The sequence below is a fragment of the Eleutherodactylus coqui genome, chromosome 2 (assembly GCF_035609145.1).
Source record: "Eleutherodactylus coqui strain aEleCoq1 chromosome 2, aEleCoq1.hap1, whole genome shotgun sequence".
Taxonomy (NCBI): domain Eukaryota; kingdom Metazoa; phylum Chordata; class Amphibia; order Anura; family Eleutherodactylidae; genus Eleutherodactylus; species Eleutherodactylus coqui.
The window spans coordinates 247544240-247570115 of NC_089838.1; the positions used below are offsets into that span (position 1 = coordinate 247544240).

At 42.8% G+C, this 25876-nt stretch overlaps 1 protein-coding gene across 1 annotated transcript in view; it reads left to right on the forward strand.

Annotated features, from left to right (window-relative positions):
• The first annotated feature begins 536 nt into the window (after positions 1–536).
• Positions 537–25876, forward strand: part of HAPLN3 (hyaluronan and proteoglycan link protein 3) — a 52947-nt gene continuing 27607 nt past the window's right edge. The window contains exons 1-2 of the mRNA XM_066592809.1: positions 537–682; positions 17323–17480. Coding sequence (XP_066448906.1) covers positions 17360–17480 — 121 coding nt within the window. The 5' untranslated portion in view covers positions 537–682; positions 17323–17359. The remainder of the gene's footprint in view (positions 683–17322; positions 17481–25876) is intronic.

A 25876-nucleotide genomic window follows, 5' to 3' on the forward strand; every position in this document is an offset into this window, starting at 1 on the left:
ATAGGTCTGTCTTTTCAGGGTGCCATAGAGGCTATTTTCATACAGTGTGAATTAACTATCAGACTCCATGTATTGCATCACTGGACTGAATGATACTCTTCGGTCCTGCCCTTATGTTTCTACAAGCATGACTGAAGACCTGTCTGTAAAAGCATTCCCAACCAGAAAGTATCACATTACATTCCTCACAGTGATAAACTTACTAACAAAGGGAAAACAAGCTGCAAATACCAAACCCTGCCAGTAATAACTGTTGATTTACCTGCAGCTGCCTAAAAGTAACAAGTTATCCACCTATAATGCCAATACAGCCAGCAGGTACCCATGTACCATGCCCAGCACACCACATCTAATAATGAAAACCTTCCCAGGTATAAGGCACATTAACCCTGTGCTGGAGGGAATCAGTGCAGTGTAGGGTTACATTACAGAGGGTGATGGCACAGTGGATGGCTGTGGTCACTGGCACACACCCAATCTCCACCTATCCATTCACAGCAGCTCTGGAAGGAGGTATGCTTTCTGTGAAGGGGCTGTATCTCAGAGCTGACTTGGGGCTTGGCTTGTGCTGACGTCCTGTGCTTCCCCTCATTAAGACTAGAACCCAAACATTTTACTACAGACCTGTAGAGCCAGTCACAGAGGAGGGTGCCCAACACATACCCCTGATTTACCCAGAACTGTGAGTATATGGCTGCTCAGATCTTCATCCTCTGTAGCAGCCTCCTATGCATTCATTCTTTTCTAGTCAATGGCTGCATATTCTTCTGGATACTTGCGGCTCTTCAGTAGATTGCTGCATTCCAAGCAATCATGGTGACAATAGCAGAATCACAGTTAATATGCATATATAGATTTGCAAAGACCCTCTTATGCATAAGTAGATTTGCAAAGCCCCTCTGCAGTATGTTGCTGAGCTCATGTTACAGCTGATTCTTCTATTTTGATACTATTAGTTATTTGTTATTATTTATAACATCATATTTACATTGTTGTGTTTTTATTATGTTCACTTTTAGTTGCTTCTATTGTTACTATGTTGCCTTTATAACAGCAGAGCAGATAATGCTCACACATCACTGAAAAAAGGCTAAATTACTAGTAATCTGTTTGTTTTACAGGGGCCGTCCACACTGGCACTTTCACGCACGTTTCACATATGCAAGACGCGTGCATAAACAATACATATAAAGTGCAGGCTTTTTAAGCATAAGTTGATGTTTTTAAAATCCCTTGTGCTGTTTACTTTTCTCACAGTTTTCTTTTATATGTAAACTCTGTTTTTTTTAATAAGGTTTTAGAGTTTAACAGTTTTTCCGTGATCACCAAAAATGTATATGCTAAGCGTACGGAAACGTAAAGCCATATGTTGCCATACGTTTTTCATTGACTGCAAAGTTAAGAAAAAGTCTACATTTATGAACGTTTTTTTTTGGTGGGCACAAAAGCAGGCTACAATCCCACAAAAAGTTGCACAGAAACGTATGCAAGCCAAACGTAGTCAAACGTATGCATAGTTTGACTATGTTTAACCCCTTATAGCTTATGGATCTGTGAAATGCTACGTTTCCAAACTTTTTTTTAGTGTGGATGGCCCCAAAGTTAGGAAAGTATCTTTTAATATTTCTATGAACAAAAGAGATCTTGTTCTCTATAATACTTTGTACAGAGAAGACAAGCATTTGAGGAATTTCGGATACTATGTTTGATGTCTTGCGTATTGCAGGCTGCAGTATCTTTCTGCTACTTTTAGATCTGATTTCCCTCTTTTTACTCATTGTGAATTGTTTCCTGAGTAAATTTCACCTACTATTTCAAACAGATGTCATTTTGGTTGCCCAAGAGATGGGAGGACTGTGAGAATGTGTCCCCCTCTACTGGTGTGACGCTGGAAGCTAAGGAATTCTTATGTATGTGTGCACAGGCAATTTCTAGTAGTGTGATCCTCCTTGTTTGCGATTAATTGTGCTTTTGAACGAGCATACGCGCAGGTATGCTTGCCTCATCGCAACATATTTGCACAGTGAACTAGATTGATTTGCGCGCTTATTGGCGCATTGTATTTTACTTTTTTTGTGCTCACAGGGCATGCTAAAACGCTATGTAGCCTAATAAGGGCCAGATGTGTTCTCCTTTTCAAGGAATTGCACAGGGTATTGCTCATGTTCTTGCATTTTGTGCACGCATTTGCACACCTCCCATAGACTTCTATTTGGCCCTCGATGCGCAAATACGCAAGAAAATGAAGCAGGTCTTATAATTTTGCACGTGCCAGAAATAAGCAGGCAAAATAAGGAATTGGGAACGAACCCATTAAAAAAATCAATGGGTTCTATTTTCTGAGTTTCTCACATGCATTTCTTGCATGCGCAAAACCAAGCACAAATACAGCTGTCTGAAGTCGCCCTAAGGGTGGTTTCACATTTTCGATGGGGTTCGTATTGCATATCTCCTTGCATATTGTGCATGGATTCCCCCCCCCCCCCCCCCCCACACTTCCACAGCTCACTACCATAGACTTCGATGGAGACCTTTGGTGTACAAATGCGCACAAAAGTTGAGCATACTGCATTTTTATACGAGCATGCGGGAAAGGGGGTGGGTGAACGAGCCCATTGACATCAATGGGTTGCGTTCTTTGTGAATACAAAAAGGAAAAAAAGAGTTTACATTAAAAATGTATACATTTTTCATATAGAAAAATCAAAATGTATACTACATATGTGATTTAAGAAATCTGAACGTATGCTTTTACCCATTTTTGTCACATTTGTTTCTTGCATAAGTGAAATGTATGTGAAAGTGCCAGTGTGGATGGGCCCTTCCATGTATTTACTTTCATTGGCAGGCCTGTAATCTTATTTAAATTGCAGGTCTGTCAGACTATGGTCGATGCATCTCAGGGGATTCTTGTGGCATGGTTGTAATATCTGAAATAACCAGAGCCACTTATGCAATATATTTAACAATCTCTACTTCTGGAATCAATGCATAATGCACTCTTGACATTTTTTACAGGTTATTAATGTTCTTTCAGTTTGCTCTTCACCAACTAGGATTCCAACTATGGCAACTCATTAAATCAACTTTTGTAACATTCCACCATAACTAAAGGGTGGATCACTATTTGTCACCCAATTTCCTAAAATATATGGTAATAAAATTTGATCCCTGATTGCTGATATCAGGGACTGAAGCTGCAGGAAGAAAGAGATTATACAGGGTGTGGTCAAAAAGACTGATTCAGCGTTATATCTCCTACTGGTGTCCTGTAGTAACATAATAGTGTACTTGAATAGGAAGGCATGGATGTGCTACATGATGGCAGGGGCATAACTATAGATGATGCAGGGGATGCAGTTGCACCCGGGCCCAGGAGCCTAAGGTGGCCCACGAGGCCTTTCTTCTCCATAAAGGGAGCCCAGTACTATGAATAAAGCATTATAGTTGGGGGCCCTGTTACAGGTTTTGCATCGGGGCCCAGGAGCTTCAAGTTACGCCTCTGCATGATGGTATGTATGGCACATGAGCCCCTAGGTGGCCCGGAAGATGGATTTCATTATTGTGTTGTGGTGTCTGTAAGGGTAAAACCCAATTCGAAAGTTGAAAACTAGTATGTGGGACCAGTGCTTTGACTGAAGTAAGGGAAGTGTACTGGAAGTGGCTTCCTTCTGCTATGATATATGCATGGAGTCATTGTTGGACCTGTGCTCATTCCAGGGACTCCCAATGTGGATCGGTACCTGAATATCCCACAGACAATGGTGGATGACATCTTGGATGATCTCCCCCTACCAAAGCAGAAGGATATTGCTATTTCAGTATAGGACACCAGTACTGGGATATAGCGCTGGATCAGTCTTTTTGACTACACCCTGTATATTTATATAGTATGGCTGAAAAAAAAAAACTAAGTTCAGCAGCGAGGAGGCACTTGCATGTATGACTTTTAAGATGCAGCCTCTATGGATATGTGTGTATAGTATACCTCTAGCAAATGAGTTCAGGGATAAAACAGATGCATGCTGAAGCTTTTTTTTATATCTCTTTAAATACTATGATGATACAACCATTGCACCCTCATTATGACAGCCAGAACCCCTTGCAGTGTATTCTGTAATAAGAGTCCCAGCCAATGTCTAGTGATATATAAACAGCTAATGAGTGGCTACATGCAGGTAATGTTCTCTTCCTGAAATATGCAAAGAAAGATAATAGCAGCCCCAGGAACCAAGGAGACTCGCGGTCAGGAATGCACGGAGCCCTCTTCAACCACGTGAATAAGCTCCAGAACATCAAACAATGCAGCGTGGAGTTTAGGGAGTTACTCAGAATTCCAAACTTTATTGTACAACATTAGAAGATAGAATCGAAAAAATTATTGCTTACACGTTTCAGACATAAGACACAAACAACCTTAGTCCTAAAATAAAGATGTGGTTTTTGTCTGAAATGCAAAAGCGACCATTTTTCTTGTTGAAAACTAGAATTTTTTACGCTCTCACTCCATGCTGCATTGTGTAGTTTTCTGAATTTTCCCCTCCTGCACTGATTTCTGTCATCAGATCAGCGCATCAAGAAGCAAAAGATTACCTATACCATTGCTGTGTGGCAAGTTTGTCTTCCTCACTGCTAGTTTGAGGAGTTCATTTTATTTTGGGGCTCTTCCAAACAATCTCATAGAGAAGTCAAGTAGATGTAAGCAATCCCATCAGAAGCTATAGCCTCCAAGATCTACACTTGGGACCAGATATTAGCACTTTGTAGTCAGGAAACTAAAGCCTGTGTATTGTTCTGTCATTTTAGCTTTATTAACCCATTTAATTTCACTTTTAATAAGTGTTACAATAGGAAATAACTCCATGAATGGGGACCCAGCATGCCTGGCTTGTATTATATGGGAGTGGTAGTGAGAGACTGTTCAAAAGGCTTGCCCTCTGGATATAGATGAGTTCATAGATGAAGGCTGAACATCTGCATTGCATACCAAAGGTTTTCTCCAAATTCTGTCATTTCGACTGTTAAAGATTGAAAGTTTTTACTACATTTAGCAATTAAAGGGGCTGCTTGTCTTGGTTAACCCCTTTTCTCACACTGAAATAACAGAGGGATCTAGCATACATAAGATTGCATTCTTCCATTCAAGACAGCAGATGCCTATTAATGTCAAAGTTTGGCCTGCAATACTTTCTTTCCCTGTCGTTAAAAGGAGAATTTTCTTTTTTGGTATCCCATTGCCAAAATGTTCAGATCTCAGGAGATCCCAACAACAGGACCCTTCACTGTGAACTTTTGGTAACCCACGAATTGACAGCCCATTCAATGTGCAAATGTTTACAGTTGCAATCAAAATTGCTCGACCCCCAATGCAAATTAGGTTTAATTGCCAAATGTACAACATTTCAGCTGTTTGCAAAAACAGAACAATCAGATAAGAACATCTTAAATAGCAAAGCAAGTGGTTTCACGAAATTTAATACCAATGCCACTTTTAATGACAACCATAATCTCAGAATTAATCAACCCCCTAAATAGAATCCCTCATAAAAACACATATTTGCAAATTAGATGTTGTCTAAAGCACAACTGATGCAACTAATCAGGGTCTTCATTAGTTACATCAGGTGTGATTGAGATTAAACACATCAAACACTTGGACGGTATTTAATGTGTATTAGGCCTCTTTCACACAACCATATGCGTTTTTGTGTTCGCCCATATGCGCTGTAAAATTGCATGAATGAAGAATAGCCGTGATTGAGTCCCGATCTTTAGCCGCATATTTTCTGCCATTCAAAAAGGCAGCTTCTGCGTATCGGCAAAAAATACACTGCAGCACGGAAATCCATTGATCAGCAGAAATCCTCGTAATGACTACTAATTCTTAAATAGAGCCAGCTGTCTTCTTTTCCCAATGTTTCACGTAGGAAAACTCCCTCCCCCTCCCTTTTTTTTCAGTTTTCATAGAAGTCTAACGGAGCTTCCTGCGTATCTTGGAAAAAGATAGAGCAAGACCTATCTTTTAACGTGACATATAAAACTGATGACCAAAAAGGTTGCCAATGTGCTATCTTTCCCAGCGCGATTTGTTACGTGTCCCAAAATCGTTCATCTGTCTGAATACATTGGATTTGAATACTTCAGATGGTCACGATTTTTGGACGCTTTTTTTGACACAGCTAAATAGCTGTGTATATACAGTCATGTGAATAAGGCCTTAGGGCTTTGTTGACTGTAACATTTGATTGTATGTTAGAAATATAGCAAAGGCTGGCTTTACATGGGACAAATCACTGAAATTAATGATTTATGGCGTTTATGCGCTCGACAGTCGTCACATGTAGAGCCACTCTATGTTGAGAGAGTGGTCCAAAAAGTTGAAAGAAGCGATCACTTTCTTGCACAAGGAAAAGGATACAAGAAGATAGCAAAGATACCAAATATTCCTAGAGATACAGTTGGAAACATAGTTCAGAGGGGCAAAGTTAGAGGAAAACCAGCTACAGTACTTGGACGTGGCAAAAAGAGAAAGCTATCACCGGCTGCTGCCAGAAAGCCAGATGGTCAAAAAACCCTAAGTGACGGCAAAATACCTGCAGCAAGATTTGGTGGCAGCAGCACTGAGGTTTCTGCTTGTACAGTAAGGTACATACTAAGTGCTGAAGCTCTTCATACCTGAACTCCAAGACGTTCACCCAGAGGCGTAATTTAAAGCTCCTGGGCCCCAATGCAAAATGTGTAGCTGGGCCCCTAATTATAATGTTTTATTAATAGTATTGGGCTCCCTATATGGAGAATAGAGGCCCTACGGGCCCCCTAAAGCTCCTGGGCCTGGGTGCGACTACATCCCCTGCACCCACTATAGTTACGCCCCTGCGTTCACCTTTACTGATCTAAAAGCACAAGAAATGTCAGCTCCAATATGCTCAAACCATATAAATAAGCCACAAAAGTGTTGGGATTATGTTCTACGGAGTGAGAAAACAAAAATTGGACTTTTTGGGCCTATGGATCTGCGGTATGTTTGGAGGAAGAAGCACCCTACCTACAGTAAAGCAAGGCGGTGGCTCGGAGATGCTGTGGGGCTGCTTTGCTTCTTCTGGCATTGGAAACCTGCCTTCTATCAGGAAACCTAAGCTTGTTTGCCAATAGACCTTACAACAGGACAATGATCCTAAGCATACATGAAAGTTTATAATGGCTTGGTTTCAGAAGACGTCTTGGAGGATTCTGGAGTGAGTGTTGCTTGACTTGAATCTTATAGAAAATCTTTGGTGGGATTTGAAGAATGTAATTGTAGCACACAAACCCAGAATATTAATGAAGGCCATTGTCCATTAGGAATGGGCTAAAATTCCTGAGGAACGCTCTCAGAAGCTGCTGTCTGGCTATGTATCACGTTTGCAGCAGGTCACAACAGAAAAAGGTGCTGGTCATGAAGAGGTTGATTAATTCTGAGACTATAGTAGTCATTAAAAGTGGTGTTTTGTGTTGAATTTGAAGAAACCACTTGTTATATTAGTTGTGTTTAACTATTTAAATTGTACATCTTTGTTTTTAACCCAGAGGGAAGGAGTGAGGAGGTGAGCGGGCGAGGGGAAAGGGAGGCAATGGCCTCGCAGCCTTGGCGTATATGCAGTGGGGCCATGCCATCTGAACGGGCGCACGTAAAAACCCCTATGGCCATGTGAAAGAGGCCTTACGCATATACTAATACAAGAGGGCAGGCACATACACCACCTAACCCCCAACATGCAGACACTGAGACTGCTAAATAGAGGACGAATTAACACATGTGGAGGACACTAATGAAACAGCCACTAACAAACCCTCCTTATATTAAGGGGGTGGCTGTTTGGTGTTTATTCCTGCACAAAATTTGAAAATGGGGGTTGAATAATTCTGATTGCACCTGTATATATAATATGACATTTTTGCTACATACATAGGAGCATAAGGCTTCCTGTCCATTGGCGGGTTTTTATTGCATTCCCCGCGGCCATAATCCGGCTGCGGGGAAGGCAGTGAAAGCTATCCATAGCATTGCTATGGAGAGTGCTTCCCCCCTGTTCATGAATGGAGAATCATTACGATTCTCCGCTTGCGGACGGCAATTCGCAGCATGCTGCAAATTTACTGCGATTCTCCGCGGAGATCCAAACTGCCGGCTCCTGCTCCTGGGCGGTGGTATCCCGCGGTGGATCTACCGCAACGCCCGTGGACAGGCAGCCTAACTGTAGGGGGTGAAGGGTCAAAAAAGGTTCCTCTAACCCATACGAGGATATACTGTAAATGATGCTTGATCGTTGGAAGGCTGTGCAGATCGACAGACTTTGCACAGCCCTGCAGACGTGGAAGAGTTAAGTGTGTTTTTAATTAATAACAATATATCGTAAAATGTGCTCTATGGCAATAGATAATAACAGAGATATTGCTGTGTTTGTTCACATTATGCAAGTTATAATGGAATACACATGACTGAATTCCATCTCCTCCTAGCATCCTCATCTGGAATGATTGTAATTATATGGCAGGGGGTGCTGGTCTGACCTTCGTGTGTCAGTCTCTCCACTTAAAATTCCTTGGGAAATAACTGTGTTGTGCTGGTTATACATTGGCCAGCTTTATCTGCCTTCTTTTCCTCTTGGTGTGCATAGGTCAACATGCCGTTACCATTATCCCACCTTATTTATTCTGCATTTGTTAGGAAAAGAATATGTGATTTTCACCTTTCACATTATTATATAAAGACACACCAAGATATGTCCGTATTTCTGTAAGGGTGACTACCCACTAGCGGTTTTTTTTTCTGTTGCGAATTTGCTGCGTTTTTTTTTCCAGGTGTCAATGGGACTTTCTAATGTTAAATTTGCAATGTAGCAAAAATGCAAGTTGCCGTTTTTGCTGCGTTGCGAATTTAACAGTAGAAAGTCCCATTGACCTCTGGAAAAAAAACGCAGCGAATTCGCAGCTGAAAAAAAACGCTAGTGGGTAGTCACCCTAAGGATGGAGTGGATTGCAGCATTAATTAGTATAGTGGACATACTATACTGTACTGGTTTATACAATTCAATAAACTTCAATTTGCTCTGTATAATTCATAGGATTCTCTTGGATAATATATTTTCTGTTTCTCCAACATATTCTGTAGTGCTGGACATGCTCAACATCACTCAATTACTCACATCAGTCCCGGTTCCTCACTCTTACATTAGGAACAATTCCATCAGAAGCCAAATAGCCTATCAGTATGTATCCTTTAAAATATAAAGTGCCAATGATGAGCATCGATCAACAATATCAGCATTTTTATGCCAGGCCTTCACTCAGGCGGATTTAAAGGGGTTGTACCAGAATCAAAAGTTATCCCCTATTCTAAGGTTAGGGGAAAACTTGCTGATTGGTGTGGTCTTGTCGCTGAGACCCCCACTGATCCTAAGAACGAGGTTCCTGTATCCCTCGTTTTTCTCACTGTGGGTTTATTACACCACCTGTAGTGAGCTGGAAACGGAATGGAGTAACAGTTGCGCAAGCGCATTGTCGCTCCTTTCACTTTCAATGGGACTGTGAAGACAGCCGAGGGGCAAGCACTCAGGTATTTCGGTCAGCTCCGTTGAAATAAATGGAGCGCTGACTGAGCCTTCTTGGACAGGACTCCATTAACTGTGCTGTCACTGCCAGGGAAGAAGCATCTCCGTAGTGATGAAAAGTAGTGGACATAGGACCCCTGTTCTCACTATCTGTGGGGGTCTTAGTGGTAAGACCACCACCGACCACCAGGTTATTCTCTATCCTGTGGATAGGAGATAACTTGTAATTGTTGTACAACCACTTTAAAGACTGAAACCACCGCCGATATTGAGAATGGAGTTCCCGTGTACCGCGTTCTCCTCACTGCTGGGGGTGCAGTGGTACGCCACTTACCTTCAAAGGGACTGCAGAGATACCCAAGTGAGTGCTGCTCGGTTATTTCTGTGAGCCCAATTAAAATAAATTGAGTGCTGACCGCATATGCTTGGCCAGCACTCCATTCACGGTGGCATCACTGCAGGGGGAGAAGTGAGAACTGCAGTGACAGGAGGTCAGTACACAGGAATCTATGGGAGAGTGCGCGCATGGGACTCTAAAAAGTGACATATTTTTGAACAGCGTTGGATTGCGGGAGCGGGTGAGTCACCACCTGTCACGACCCCTAAAAGCATCATAACCCTTAGTTCATGGAGGCCTTGGGCTAGTTTCACACAGGCAATCACGATTTTGCCCCGAGAAAATCGTGGAAAATCGCATCTTGGTTCCTGCGATTTTGAGTGTCAGCGATGCTTTTTTAAAGAATAATCTCGAATTGCATCACTGCCACCCGCATTAAGATCGCGTGAGAAAATTGCGGGTTTTTTTAACGCAAAAGTCAATGCTCCATAGGGAATCATGGAAGATAAAAAAAAACGCACATCGCTGAAAGATAGAGCATGCCGCAATTTTTTGTTCTCTCAACATTGCATTAGTGAAAACATCGCAGATAAGAAGGAAAGCATTGAAAAGCATTGGTTTCATAATTCTGCGTTTTCCCTGACTCTTTTATCAGGCAAAAATCGTGGGAAAATCATGCAATTTTCTCGCCCATGTGAAATCACCCCAAGGGCTTATTAAGATGACCATATATCGGCCGGATATTCACGCCGGCCGATATACGGCGTCCCTCTCTGCAGGGGGAGGAGGCTGGAAGAGCCGGGAGCACTGCACTGAGCTCCCACCCCCTCTCCGCCCCTCGGCACTATTTGCAATGGGAGGAGGCTGGACGGGGGCAGAGCTAAGTCCCGGAACTGCAGTGTTACGTTGGTGTGCGCAAGTGAGCACTGGGCTCACACGAACAAGACCTAGAGATGATAGGGAACACCAGGTGAAACTAGTACAGAGTAGCACCTCTCCCTATATTCTACTAGGGTAAGTGACACAGGCCTACCTGAGCTGGAACATCGCCCCAATAAAGGGTTGCCCAGTGGTCTTCAGATCTGGGCCCCTGCTGGTCCACTGGGTCGCTGCTGGTCCACACATGCAGGCTAGGACACATTCACATGCCACCACCGATAGGGACAACTAGAAAGAATAAGAAGACACACAGAGCCATAATCACACTATATAGCGGCCAATATGCAACCATTAGTTGCAGATGTAAATGCTATAAATGCCAGGAATTAGTTGACATTTTGATAAAAGTGTGGAAGCTACTGGGCCACGTCACGGCTCCTGAATATACCGCTAGTCCCTACACTAACCAGGAGTCCAGCGCCATAACCAAACAAACACAAACCTTTCTTGCAGCCACTGCACATAGAACCTGCTCACTCCACACACAGAGAATAAGAACAGAGAAAGCTGACCGCACCCACACCTGGGAAAAGTGATTGGCTGACTGGAGACACACACACACAGCCAGCACAATCTCCACACCTGAGCAGGAAACCTCCAGAGAACCTGCAAAACCACAGATCTCAGGAGACAGACATGACATGCAGATTACAAAGTCATATCACTGCTTGTGAAATTCCATGGAGCACATTTTTCCAGATTAGCAGTGGTGGTGTTTTTGAGGCATCATCATCTTCAAATAGCCACATAATTTGATCGGTTAGAAAAAAGACGGCTGAGGGGCGACCTAATAACTATGTATAAATATATCAGGAGACAATACAGAGATCTCTCCCATTATCTATTTATACCCAGGTCTGAGACCGGGACAAAGGGGCGCCCTCTACACCTAAAGGAAAGAAGGTTTCTACACCAACATAGAAGAGGGTTCTTTACTGTCAGAGCAGTGATACTATGGAACTCACTGCCTGCGGATGCGATAATGGTGAATTTGATAGGAGTTCAAGAGGGGCCTGGACCCCTTTCTTTATCGATACAACATTATATCTCATAATCACTTACGACTTCAGAAAGGCTGTTGATCTAGGCATTACTCCGATTGCCAGATTGTAGTCCGGAGGGAATTTATTTCCCTAAGATGAGTACAATTGGCTTCTACCTCATTGTTTTTTTTTGCTTTCCTCTGGATCATCATTGGGGGTAATAGGCTAAACTGGATGGACATGTCTTTTTCAGTCTAACATACTATGTTACTATGAAAATGTTGTTATAACACGTTGTATAAGTACAGTTCACAGAATCGTGCAGGAACGTGCCCCATCCTCATTTAAAACATTTTTGAAGTGTCAGTGATCACGTGTTAGACGTAATGTAGGAAAGAACTAAGCCTGCGGATGCATATAATGTAAGAAACTGGAGCATCTATGTTACCCTTGAGGTAGACTGGATGAACATATCCTTTCATTTGTACAGCTGTTGTGGTTTCATTAAAAAACATGTGGGTGGAAGAATATGTGAAACCTCGTCTACTGCTTTTTCTGCTTCTCCTCATTTCCTATAGTGAAAATATAATTAGAGTGATGTGGCCTTATGCCGTTCCTTGATATTTGGCGCAGACAGTCTTGCTGTCAATTATTGCATCTGTGCACGACAAAATGCACAGTTATCCCACGGTTCCAATTACACAAACAGTCCATAGCAACCAGTCATAGAATGCTTGCATCAGCAGAATCGTACATATTTTTTGCCATCGGGTTTCAGTTTATTTCATGTTATTAAATATGAAGGCGTTTGGGCATTGAGAAATCACACCTTTTACAACCATGAAATAAAAGAAAATGTAGAACTCTGTGCCAGACTTAGCTTCTCTTTAAACCCATTTTTGGAAGCGGCAGTAGATGTTCCATTTCATAGTAGTGTCTCAGCTTTCCAGTGCCCTTGGGGTAAATGGGTAGTGAAGCCAACTATCCTCATTGTCTATTATACAGTATCTTCAGTTTCATACTATCACTCAATGCTTTACTGTTGATTTTCTTCACATACCGTGAACTTTGTGACAACATTTTTCCATGTTGTCAGATTAATTTTTCAATGTGCTTTGTCTTTTAGTGGAACAAGCGCTAAGTTGGGATCTTAAAGTTAATGGGGCACTGTGTTTTGTGTATATAAGTCAATGTAAGAGCATTGGAACAGATGTACTTTCTTCAATTCTGTAAACGACTCCTTAGAGGATTCGATTGCCGTCTGCTTCTTGTCAGTAAGGCAGTGTGTGTGATGAGAACATACGGGATACACCCTTCCAGGTTATAACCTTTACTAGTAAAAAAAATATATAGATTTATTATGGAAATGTAGTCGATATGACATCATAGCGGTTGATTGGAGTGGAGCTTGGTTGAACATATGTTAAGATTATAGGTCCTGGAAGTCTATTAACAGGGTCCTTAAGCTTAAACACGAGTGTAACAATTAACAGCTGAGGAATTCGGATTGACATCCTGGGGTGGAACAAGGGAGAAGAGGAATAGATGCATATGAAGTCTGTTACCTCTACTACAAGTAGGGTCTTGGTGGACTATTCAAGCATAACTCTAACTTGCAAGTCAGATCTTAATTTTTATGATAGAAGGGACACTGGATTTTTTTTTAAGTAAGTAAGACCAGTATACTTCTTAAGGGGCCTACATATCAGTGTGTTATGGTAGAGATGGAGAAATACAATTTGTTGTGGTTCCAGCAATGGGCAAATATCCTATTAAGGAACCATATTTCCATCATATAACATTATGACGACAAACATGTACTTCAGCGCCCACACATTTAGTATCCCATTAAAAATGCTCTTTTTTCAGATATTATTCTTGTATGAGTACTGACGCAGATGCTTCGGTTACTGTATTTGTTGCAACCAAAAATGTATTGACTTTGTTTTTTGTTACATATAAGAATGTAAAGATGGAAATCTTTTAAAACACATCCGTATATTAACTTCCATTGCCTTAAGGAAAATAGCTCTGTAATCGGATCCTCTCATCATTAGCTTATTGTTAGTTAATGTGTTAAGACAGGGGTGGACACAGAGTGCAGAGGGCCCCTGTGTAAAGAATGTGGCTGGCCCCCTTTCCCCATAGCAAATCTACTAAAACAGGTGATGCCGCCTCTGATTACAGCCAGTTTTTCCTTTTGCTTTCTATCAGGGTTCAAACCACTATGAAGACTTGTTCATGACTTGTCTCTATACATTCTCCCATCCTGCTGCTGCTTGCAATGCCCTTCTCAGGCTCAGGCCTCTTTCACACAAGTGGCTATTAATAAGGGCAATTAATAATAACCATCTAGATTTCAATGCATTTGTTCAGATGGGTGATTTTCCGGTGTATATTCCATCCGCCCGCTTTTACACGTGACTTGAAACGATAGGACTTGCCCTATCTTTTGCCAAAATACGATGGCCGTTCCCATAGACTCCTATGGGAGCCTATGAGAACCATTAGCAAAAGGGAAGGGGGAGGGAGTTTAGCAGTGGCTCATGTTGCTAAAGTTCCTCCCCTTACCGGTAGCTCCCATAGGCTGGGAAGGGAGGGGGGGGGCGGATTTAGCATGGCAAGCACTGCTAAAGTCCCTCCCCTTGCCGGCAGCTCCCATAGGCTTCTATGGGAGCTTCTATTGCTGCCATCAACCAGTAAGGGGAGGGAGAGAGACCTTAGCAGTGCTAAGGTCTCTGCACCCGGCCAATGAAATTCCCAGCTGTGGTGTATATAACCCCCAGCCTCGCCGTGTGACTGGGTGAGAAAACAGGAGATTTAGCCGTGACTTTGTCAAGGCTTTCTCCCATTCATGCGATTTTTAGCTGTGATGCGGGCGGCCAAAAATCGTGATGCCCGTGGGAAAGAGGTCTCACACAGTGATCACTCTCACATAGGCACTTGGAAAAACGCTGCATTTTTTACGCAGCATTTACTGCGTTTTCAGTTGCATTGACATGTGTTTTGACAGCGTCTGACTGCTTTTTCAGCACAGTTATGAACGCAGCCAAGCAAGCTGATAATACTGGAACTGAAAAGACGCAGTCAAAAATGCGGTAACCACATTCTACCGCATTTTCGGCAGTGCTGAAAACACACTCCATTCATTTCAATGGGCAAAGCATTGCTTTTTAAACCGAAACACAAATTTTGGAACCTTGTCTGCAGCATTGAGTACCTTATATTGTACAACAGTTGACTTGTTACCAGGACTTATACTGTATATATGGGTATTGACAGATTGCATTACACATTAGTATTACCAAGCTCTACTAAGTTAGAACATGTTCTATAGCATTGTATACGTAGCTACTGAAGAATACAGGGAAAGGCTTACAGGTGCCTCTATTAAGGTATTAGAAGTCATTCCGAGGAATTCATACCAACAGCGGGATTTCTGTGTTGCGGTGTATTTTTTTGCTGATACGTTGCATCCGGCCGTGTGAATGAACGAGAAAACGCTAATTATTCTCGAAATTTTATCGCGGCTTTTCTTCATTCACACGATTTAAAGCATAAAAATGCATACGGTCCCATGAAGGAGGCCTAAAGCTTTGCTAGTTTATGATTCAAGAGAATGAGACATTTTTGACATAGGCATGTAAGCAGTGAGTGGTCTGTTTTCCCATCTACAGCACACTGGATAGGAATACCCCTCTAATGGCATACTACTCTGTCCTTGTCTATTTCAGCTACTGCAATTGAATGTAATTTAAATATTTGATGGTGATAAGAAAATAAATAATAACGTGCATTTGATACATTTTCCAGCCAATGGAGCATATTGATTAGAAACACTCATTATTGGTTACTATTAGTTATATAGATTAATTAATGTTTCATCTGTGGTCATCTTTCAGACTAATCTCCACTTTTAAAGGAGCTTTCCAGGACTAAACTATTGATGATCTATCCTCCGAATAGGTCATCAATAGTTGATTGGTGGGCGTCCACCGCTCAGGAACCCTCCTGATCAGCTGATGGAATTGACAGCATTACTTGGGTGAGTGCCATACCAGGCACATTGCCATACATTGCAACGGAACTGAATTGCTCTTAGGCCATGTGACCAATGAATGTGACATGATCACAACGATCACCTGAGTACTGCAGCCTCTTCAATTAGCAGATCAGCAGGGATCCCGAGCTGTGGACATTGTTTAACATCGAATGTCTTGCTCAGCCCTTCACATTCGATGTTAAACACTGACCGGGCAGCGTTTAGATGCAGCAAGAAGTCAGTGAAACAGCAATGATTTTTATGCTGGTTGAAAGTGAGTGACAAACGCAAAGTAAACAAATAGTACCCGATGGCTGTGCATTTAGATGGAATGATTTTTGCTTATTTTTGTTCGTTTGAACAAATTTTGCGTGATAATCAACCCAGATAAAAAGCCCTTACGAGTGCATTTACATGGGTAATTCCCCTTTTAGATGGGCCAAGAATCTTGTTTACTCAAGTGCACTAAAGGCCCATTTAAATACAATGATTATCGCTCAAAATTCGTCCAAACGATGTCTTTTGAGCGATAATCGTTGCGTGTAAATCCTACCATCGTTTGCTTTTCTGCTGAATGATGGATTTCATGTGAGCATAAAATCCACAATTTCTGATAGCAGGGACTGCACGCTGAGTTCTTTGTGGGCAGCACTGATAACATTGTTATTAGCCAGCAGCCCGCAGCAGAACAAAAGACATGTATTTAAAGAACAGACCGCCTTCTGTTCTGTAAATACGTCTCCCGGAGGCTCATTAGTATGCAAATAATGTTAATTAGCTCCTAATGGACATTATTGCCCATTAGTAGCTATGTAAAATGATCACTTAATACTCACTCAAACTGTCTTTTGAGCGAATTTTGAACGATCATCTTTGCATGTAAATGGGGCTTAACTGGTGACATTATCACTTGCTCGAGCACGCTTGGGCAGTCTGTTTAGACTGCACAATGCTCATTGAGAATGGTGCAGTTCTCATTCACTAATCGTTCAGTGTTTTACATTAGTATGTGAAACACTGAACAATTAGTACTTAAACTGCACTATAAGTGCACGAGCCGGCGCTGGTTCTTATGCCGGCTGAAGCTGAACAATCAATGAGAAGCTGGCAATTCTTGGGTGCAACTCACATCCCAACCAAGTGCTGTGTGAGACTCAAAAATAGGACCTTCTGAAATGTTTCAAAGTCGGATCATCAGTTCGAGTAAGAAAAAAAAAAAAATTGCTTGCGTACATGAACCCTTTTAAATGAATGGATTCTTTACTCATATGCGAGTTCCATCTGTATTACATCGGACGGAATTAGCATGAATTTCTCACCTGCACAAATAGAGCCCTAAGTAATTGAAAGGGTAACCAATCCGTGGCACAGTGTTAAAATTATGTTAAACTTTGCAGCAAATGTAACACCCTGTCTTGACTCTCCTTGCAGAGACCGTCCATCTGGAGCACCGCCCTTTTGAGCCGCCATGCAGACTGGAATAGCCGTCTTCCTCGTACTAGTCAGCACGTGTCACTGCCTTCCTTTCTATAATGGCTTCTACTATGATCATATCCTGAATAACAAATCTGGAAATGGCAATGGAGACGGTAAGACTGTCAGCAACACTACATGATTTAATTATGTCTTGTCACATGAGGACATGTATTGGGCACGTTGTTTGTGAAGCGGATTGACTGCACGCATCTTGTATATAGAGTCAGTTAATATAAGCACAGTAGGTAGCACTAACACTATGACAATGCACAAGCAAGTACATCTTGTACAGAATTCCATTTCCAAGATCCGAGTTGAAATTCAACTAAGGAAATTATAACTGGAAGTGCAGATTTGGGTTTGTCAATGTACGTTATGGAAATATATCATATATACTCGAGTATAAACCTAGTTTTTCAGCACATTTTTTGTGCTGAAAAAGCACACCTCGGCTTATACTCGAGTCGGGAAAGGGTTAAAAAAAACAACATAAAAAAAACCCTCCATACTCCCCTCCCAGCCGGCGTCTGTGTCCATGGTGGTGGTGCAGCAAGCTGCTTGAATTCCTCTGTTCCCAGCGGCAATACGGCAAGTTACTGGAAATCTCCCTGCTGTCATCCCCCACCGTCTCCTCTGCTCGGTTCTGTCATCCCCCGCCGTCAACGCTGTGATTGGATCGAGCGCCAGCCAATCACAGCCAGCGCTTGATCATTCACAGCCAATTAGAGATGAGCGAGCATACTCGCTAAGGCTAACTACTCGAGCCAGTAGTGCCTTAGTCGAGTATCTTCCCGCACGTGTCTAAAGATTCGGGTGCCGGCGCGGGTGACAGGTGAGTTGCGGCGGTGAGCAGAGGGTAGCGGTGGGGAGAGAGGGATCTTCCCTCCGTTCCTCCCCGCTCTCCCCCGCCGCTCCCCACCCCCCGCCGGCACCCAAATCTTTAGACACGAGCGAGCAGATACTCGACTAAGGCACTACTCGCTCGAGTAATTAGCCTTAGCGAGTATACTCGCTCATTTCTACAGCCAATCACAAGCTGCTTTAAAATTTTCCCTGCTGTTATCTCTCTGCTCGGCTTTTAAATCCCCTGCCCTCAGTGCTGTGTAAGTAAGCTCTGTGATTGGATTGAGTGCCGACTGTGATTGGCTGGCACTCAATCCAATCACAGCGCTTGCTTACACAGCACTGACAGAGATGACAGAGCCAAGCAGAGAGAATGGCAGGGATGACAGCGGGGAGAATTCACGCAGGTTGCCACACAGACACAGACGCCGAATATAGCTTATACTCGAGTCAATAAGTTTTCCCAGTTTGTTGTGGTAAAACTTATTGACTCGGCTTATCCTCGGGTCGGCTAATACTCGAGTATATACGGTAGTTAAAATCCCTTAAAAATTCCTTAATCAATGATTCCTGAGAGGTGTCAAGTTATCAAAATTTGCTACTATAAATCCCCATGAGAATGTCTCTGTTTTGTACCAAGGTGTATTAGGGCACCCTCAGTAGTGCATGACGCCTTTACTGTACCTCCATACATCTCTGATTTCAATTTCAACAAAATGCAAAGTAAATGAACAACAGCAAAATCTAAATAAAATCAATATTTGGTGTGACCATGCTTTGCCTTCAAAACAGCATCAGTTCTTCTAGGTACATTTGCACACAGTTTTGGAAGGAGTTCGGCAGGGAGATTGTTCCAGACATCTTGGAGAACTAAGCAGAGATCTTCTGTGGATGTAGACTTGCTCAAATCCTTCATTTTCTTCATGTAATCTCAGACTGACTCAATGATGTTGAGCTATGTGGAGGCCATATCATCACTTCCAGGACTACGCACTGAAGATAGTTCTTAATGACATTGGCTGTATGAGTCGTTGTCCTGCTGCAGAATAAATTTGGAGCCAATCAGACGCCTCCCTGATGATACTGCATGATGGATAAGTATCTGCCTACATTTCTCAGTATTGGACACCATTAATCCTGATCAAATCCCCAACTCGATGTGCTGAAATGAAGCCACAAACTTACAAGGAAGCTCCACTATACTTGACTGTTGACTGCAGACACTCACCATTGTACTTCTCTTCAGCCCTTTGGTGAACAAACTGCCTTCTTTTATAGCCAAATATTAGTCCCAAGCACCTGCTGCCATTTTTCTGCACCCCAGTTCCTATATTTATGTTCATAGTTGAGTCACTTAGCCTTGTTTCTATGTCAAAAGTACTCACTGGTTTCTGCTAGTTCTGAGTTGATGGCATTGCTGAACATTTTCAGATTTCGAAGAGAAATAAGCATGATGCCTTTCACTTGCTGTAGTAACTTTCCTTGGACGACCACTGGGTCTATGGTCCGTTTCTTTATGCTTCTTAGATAGAGCATGAACAGCACATCATGAAACCCCACTCTGCTTTAAAATCTTTGCCTGGGAGAGACTTTGCTGATGCAGTATAACCACATTGTGTCTAGTTATGTGCTCAGTCTTGCTATGGTGTATGACCTGTGACATGAAACTGTCTTCCACTACCTCACCTTTGTAGCACAGTTTTACTGTTCCTCATACAGTTTTAGGCCTGTTTCAATTAATAACTGTATTTCAACTTGCATATGAAAATGATTGTTATAGTTTGGTATAACTGCTTAATCACACACCTACAAACCCCCCGACTTTGTGCAAGTGTACCTAGAAGAACTAATGCTGTTTTGAAAGCAAAGGCTGATCACTAGAGATGAGCGAGCATACTCGCTAAGGATAATTACTCAATCGAGCATTGTCCTTAGCGAGTATCTCCCCACTCGGAAGAAAAAGTTCGGCTGCCGGCACGGCTGAGAGGTGAGTTGCGGCAGTGAGCAGGGGGGAGAGAGGGAGAGAGAGATCTCCCCTCCATTCCTCCCCGCTCTCCCCCGCCGCTGCCCACCCGCCGTGAGCAGCCGAATCTTTTCTTCCGAGCGGTCAGGTACTCGCTAAGGGCAATGCTCGATCGAGTAATTGCCCTTAGCGAGTATGCTCGCTCATCTCTAGTGATCACACCAAATATTGATTTAATTTAGATCCCTCTTTTGTTCAAAGAACAAAAACTTTTGCACAGTACTGTACAATGCAGTACTCTACAGTACATACGGCACCTCACAGAGTCTGTATGGCAGTACACAGAGGTCATGTTACTACATATTAGGCAGCCATGTAGTCTTTGTGCACTTCCATAAGACTCCATGCACAGAGCACTTTATGGTGGCTGAGTGGCGCCTAGCTGTTGCGAGGGGAGGCCTCAGGTTAAGATTGTATTGTCAACGGTGGCTCCGTAGCCTCTCCTACTGCAATGGCCGCGCAGGGCCTAACTTGACTGCCCGCAGTGGTAATAACATAGAATGGTATTGGGGTATGCGAGTGTAATATTATGCGATGCCAGTACCTTTTGAGGGGGAACTTGTGTTGTCTGAGGATGAAATAATGAGAGGAACCCACGTAGCTTTTGTGGTAAACTGAAGGTACACAGTTTACTCAATGCTGATAACAGTAGTACAATACACAGCTCACATTTGGTAGGTTTTAGTCATTGACTCTTACAGTAATCCTGAGGGTAGGAATATCTCACAGACTTCCTTTTACTCTCGCTCTCACTGTTAGTAAGGATGAGCCTGCCAGTCTCAGTTATCTGGGGGCTTCCTCCAAAGCGTTATTTGTAGAAGTATGGGGTTGATTAAAACAGGCTGACTCAACTGAACTTCCTCTGATACTTGACAATTTCAGGGGCAAGTTAAATTCACAGTTATGCAGACTTGGTTTAGTCCTTTTTCTTGTTCTCTGTGGCTTGCTCCTAGTTTTTTCCTCCTGCTTGTAACCTCTGTTAAGGTGAGGGTCTTCTGTAGCTCCCCAGACTACCCCCTCTCCTGATCACCTCCATACCACTAACTATTCTCTGACTTCTCTCTGACTCCTCCTTCACTTCCTGTTGTCTTTCACACACTTTTCTCCCATTTCCTGACTCAATTCCTGCCTTGCTCTGCTCATTTTCCCGGGCTTGTCTCAACTCCTCCCCCTCCTACCAATCAGGAATTTATTAGTAAACAGACAATCCGAAGTGAGCCGTTGCCGGGCAGACTAGTTTTAGCCCGTAATTTGAATGTACAATATGTGTATATATATATATATATTACTAAACCGAATGCCCAGATGATTGGAAACTAGGAAAACCATCTGTCTACAGTAAAAATCAGTTGTGGGACAATTACTGTAATACTCTTTTGTGAGAACTCCAGTTTCCATGTACATTATGCATTTTTCCTATCATTACTCGATAAATTTCCTCCTCAATAAATGGCCCTGGCAGAGGACAAATAGATCATAGCAAATGTGGCCACTAACATTAGGAAACAAATTGGATTGGATAATTAGCATGTGTCATCTTATTTGGCCGCTACATGGGCTGCTATATTAGACTATTTGTATGCTTGGTTGGCATGAGCTGATTTGACAGAATATTATTGGAGACAGACAATAATTTGGTGCTTTGAGGGTTAGAACTAAAAACCCAACTATTGCATAGAAGTCTGAAGGGTGCAAAATATATTGGTCCCAAACTCATAAAATATTGGTCCATAAATCTTAGTAACTTCAATCTATACAGGTGTTAGATTGTCAGCGGTTCATCCAGCTGCCATAGTAAACTCTAGTATTTGTAATGAAATTACATGCATGTAGGAGCCGGGTTAGAGCCGCTGCAGACGAAGCAGTAATACCCTGACCCCGCTACCGCATAAGAAGGTATCAGTATTGTAAATAACACCTGGAAATTAGGAACCCCATTTTAGATTTTGTATTGGGCTCAGTAGCTGCATTCAAGTACCAGTAAAGCACCATCTGTAACTACATCTCTGCACACATGAGGTATTAGTGTATCTTGACTCCACCGGAAGCTAGGGGTTTGACAGGAGGAATGCCTCTCTCACATCTCCAGCTCCCAATAGGGTCAAGCCTACAAGGTCCTAGCAGCACATTGTGCATTGCTTGTTGACGGCTGTGGTGGCTTAGGGTGAGGGTAATATTTCAATGTAGGCTTACATTATGAGCTGTAATAAGAAAATGAACCCTCACCCTAAGCCACCAGAGATGGCAAAAAGCAATCAACAGGCTTCCCCTCAGACTCGCTCACCGCTCTTGTCGTCGGGCTGCTTGTGTGTGATGGCTACTGGCCGGCCGGAGGATGAGGGCTCAGTGACGCCTGGCGGCAGTGTATTGCGTGCGTGTCTCCGCCTGCCTGCTCCGAGCAGCCCGCTGCTGCAGTGGTCCATTACTTCACTTCCTCTCGAGCATACTTACTATGCATGTTTCGGCGCCGGCGTAGACTGTCCTGCTGCTGTACCGCGCCGCACTGGGATCCCTGGTGTCATGCTGCTGTCCTGTGTGTCCGCCCGTCACAGTGGCTTCCCCCGTTGCTTTGCCCTCCATTCTGCGGCCGTGATGTGAAGGTGAGATGCGGGTGGGAAAGGGGTCCGCTTGTGGGCCGCAGAAAAAAAAACTTCACTGTACTTTTGCTTCGGTGTTTTGTAGGCCGCACTCCAGTAAAACAGGGGCTGCAGCGGGGCCTGCTGCATGGCTTTTAAGCACATGTCTAGTGCCCTTCCAGGACCTAGAGCCTTTGCATCTGGCCAGCCAATCAGATACAGGGGGCGTCACCCCCCTGTCAATCTTGACTCCACCAGCACTTGCTGGTGTGTCAAGATACATTAATACTGAACTTGTGTGCCAACAAAGAGTCATAGTCATGTCCATTTGATGCTTCTTGGTTAATCAGCCCAGCAGCTGTCATAATTACCATACAACATACACTGTTGGATGGTGTTCTAAACAGGAGTATAATACCAAAATGCAATTGCACCCGCTAAGCACATTACCATGAGGTTCTTGTTATGAGAACAGTTGACAATGTTGGAGTTGGAGTTAATGATGGAGTTAAGAGATACAGCTATTAGACAATTGAATGTTCATTGACAGCAATCTTAAAGGTTTTTTCCCAAAATTTACTTTTATCACCAATTCATAAAATAGGTGATAAAAGTCTGATTAGTGGGGTTCCCAAGAGTGAGACCCCCACCAATTCCGAGAACAGGAGTCCTGTGTCCCACTCTCCTTCTCACTGTGGGCTTAGTGCACCCCCAGCGGTGAGGAGGGGATTGACTAGACTGGTGGTTGAGCATGGGCGGAGCCACTTTATTAAGGTTTAATTGGATTGCCGAGGTAGCTGAGCGCCTGTACTCTGTTACTTACATCAGCCTAATTAAAAAGGAATGTTGTGGCATCGTGTATGCTTGATCTCTGCTCCATTCAATCTGACGTCACTGCAGGTAGAATAAGAGGAGAACAGTGGACCCCTCTTTTCAGGATTGGTGGTGATCTCAGCAGTAAGACCCCCACTAACCTGTGTCAATTTTGGGAATACGACTTTAAGGTTAGTTCACACTAGCATTTTTTGCTTCTGTCTAGCTGTTGTCTTGTGAGAGCAGCTAAATGGAAATAAAATGGAAAGGAAAAACATTTAACATAGTAATATAGTATGTCAGTCTAAAAGAAGACAATATCCAGTTAATTCAGCCCGTTTGTACTCCTTCTTGTTGATCTAGAGAAAGGCAAATAACCCTAAATGAGACAGAAGCCAATTGAACCCATTTGGGGGAAAAAATTCCTTCCCGACTCCATAATGGCAGTCAGAATAATCCATGGATCAATGTTTGAAAGTTCCTATCTGACTGCAAGATCAGATCAACAACTTTGCACTCTAAAAAGATGTCTACTCTCCTCTTAAACTCCTATTGATTTTGCCATCACTGCGTCCTCTGGTAGAGAATTCCACAGTCCCACTGCTCTTACAGTAAAGAATCCCCTTCTGTGTTGGTGATGGAACCTTCTTTGCACTAACCGTAGCGGATGCCCACTTGTTACATCACAGTCCTGGGTATAAACAGATCATGGGAGAGAGCCTTGTATTGTCTCCTAATGTATTTATACATAGTTATTTGGTCGCCTTTGAACCCTTGGGTGTATTCCATCTGGGCTCGGTGATTTGTCGATTTTATTCTTTTTTAGCCGGCTCTGTACTTCTTCCTGCATTAGGCAGGTTATATTTAGTGGGGAGGGGGGGTCATATTATTCCCCTGCATTTTGTGTGACATTTCCATTTCCTTCGTGAATACATTTGAGAAAAAACTATTTAGTAGATTTGCCTTCCCCTCATCGTCTTCTATGATTTCTCCTGCATTATTTGTTAAAGGGCCAGTGTATTCAGTGCAAATCCCTTTACCATTTATATAATTGAAAGATAGTTTAGGGTTATTTTTGCTTTCTTTGGCAATCAGTCTCTCTGCTCCCTCCTTGGCAGTTTTAATCTTTTGCAGCGCCCGTGTGGAGGAGCCCTTAGTCAAACCAATGTTTTGCTAATTTTCCCAATGCGCTCTGATTGGCTAGCTGTAGAATGAACAATAGCCTCTATCTAACATAGCAATCAGTCTGCCTAATGAGTCCTAATGGCCAAAACCTAGTGAATTGGCGAAGTCTGCAACAGACTCCTGAGCAATAAACTGTGCAACATTGAATTTTGCTACATTTGCAGGACCTTCATGCTCTCTCTATACACAATTCTTAGAGTCCCTTCACACAAGCGCATACACATTTGCTCGCACCTCAATACTGCGTTTTTTTCAGAATGAACGATGCTTTATGCATGCATATCGGCCTATTTTACGGTACTTTTTCTGCCCAAAGGACTTGTTCATTTGCGCGGCAAACAAGACGCACCACTTGAAATGGCCTATTAGTTCCAGATGTGTTCTTTTTATAGCAGAATTACACAGCGTATTACGCATTTCCTTTCATATTGCACATGCATTTGTGCGCCCCCAATTGACTCTAATAGGGACCTTTGTTAAGCAAATGCGCAAGAAAATAGAGCATGCTTCATTTTTTTGCAGGGCCGGCATGCAAGTGTAAAATATGCGCAGAATGTGAAATGCAAGCGCAGAACTGTGAATGAACCCATTGAAATCAATGGGGTCTATTCTCTGCGTATTGCGCAATATGCAGGGAATAGAACCCCTTGACTTCAATGAGTTTGTTCACATAAGCGCAAAAAAAAAAATACACAGCATGCTCTATTTTCCTGCAAAAATAGCACGTATTGGACTAATTAACTAAATTGCCTATTTCAATGAATGGGAGCATGGTTGAGTGTTTTGGGTTTTTTTCACGCACAAAAGGTACAGTAAAACACGCACATGCACATGCAAATGTTGAAAGCTCATTGTGTAAATATGCAGCACAAATGCGCTTACACCGGTCTTACACAGGAGCTAGTATTTGAATATCAGACTCCCGCACCTGTCGTATGACTTTGTATATTTGTACAACGTCAATAAAAAATGATTTGCAGAGGTAACGAGCGTCGTCACTGCACAATCCACCCGGTGTCTGCGCTGTCTTCAGCGTGTCGTAAACAGCTGCAAACAAGTAGAGTAATGT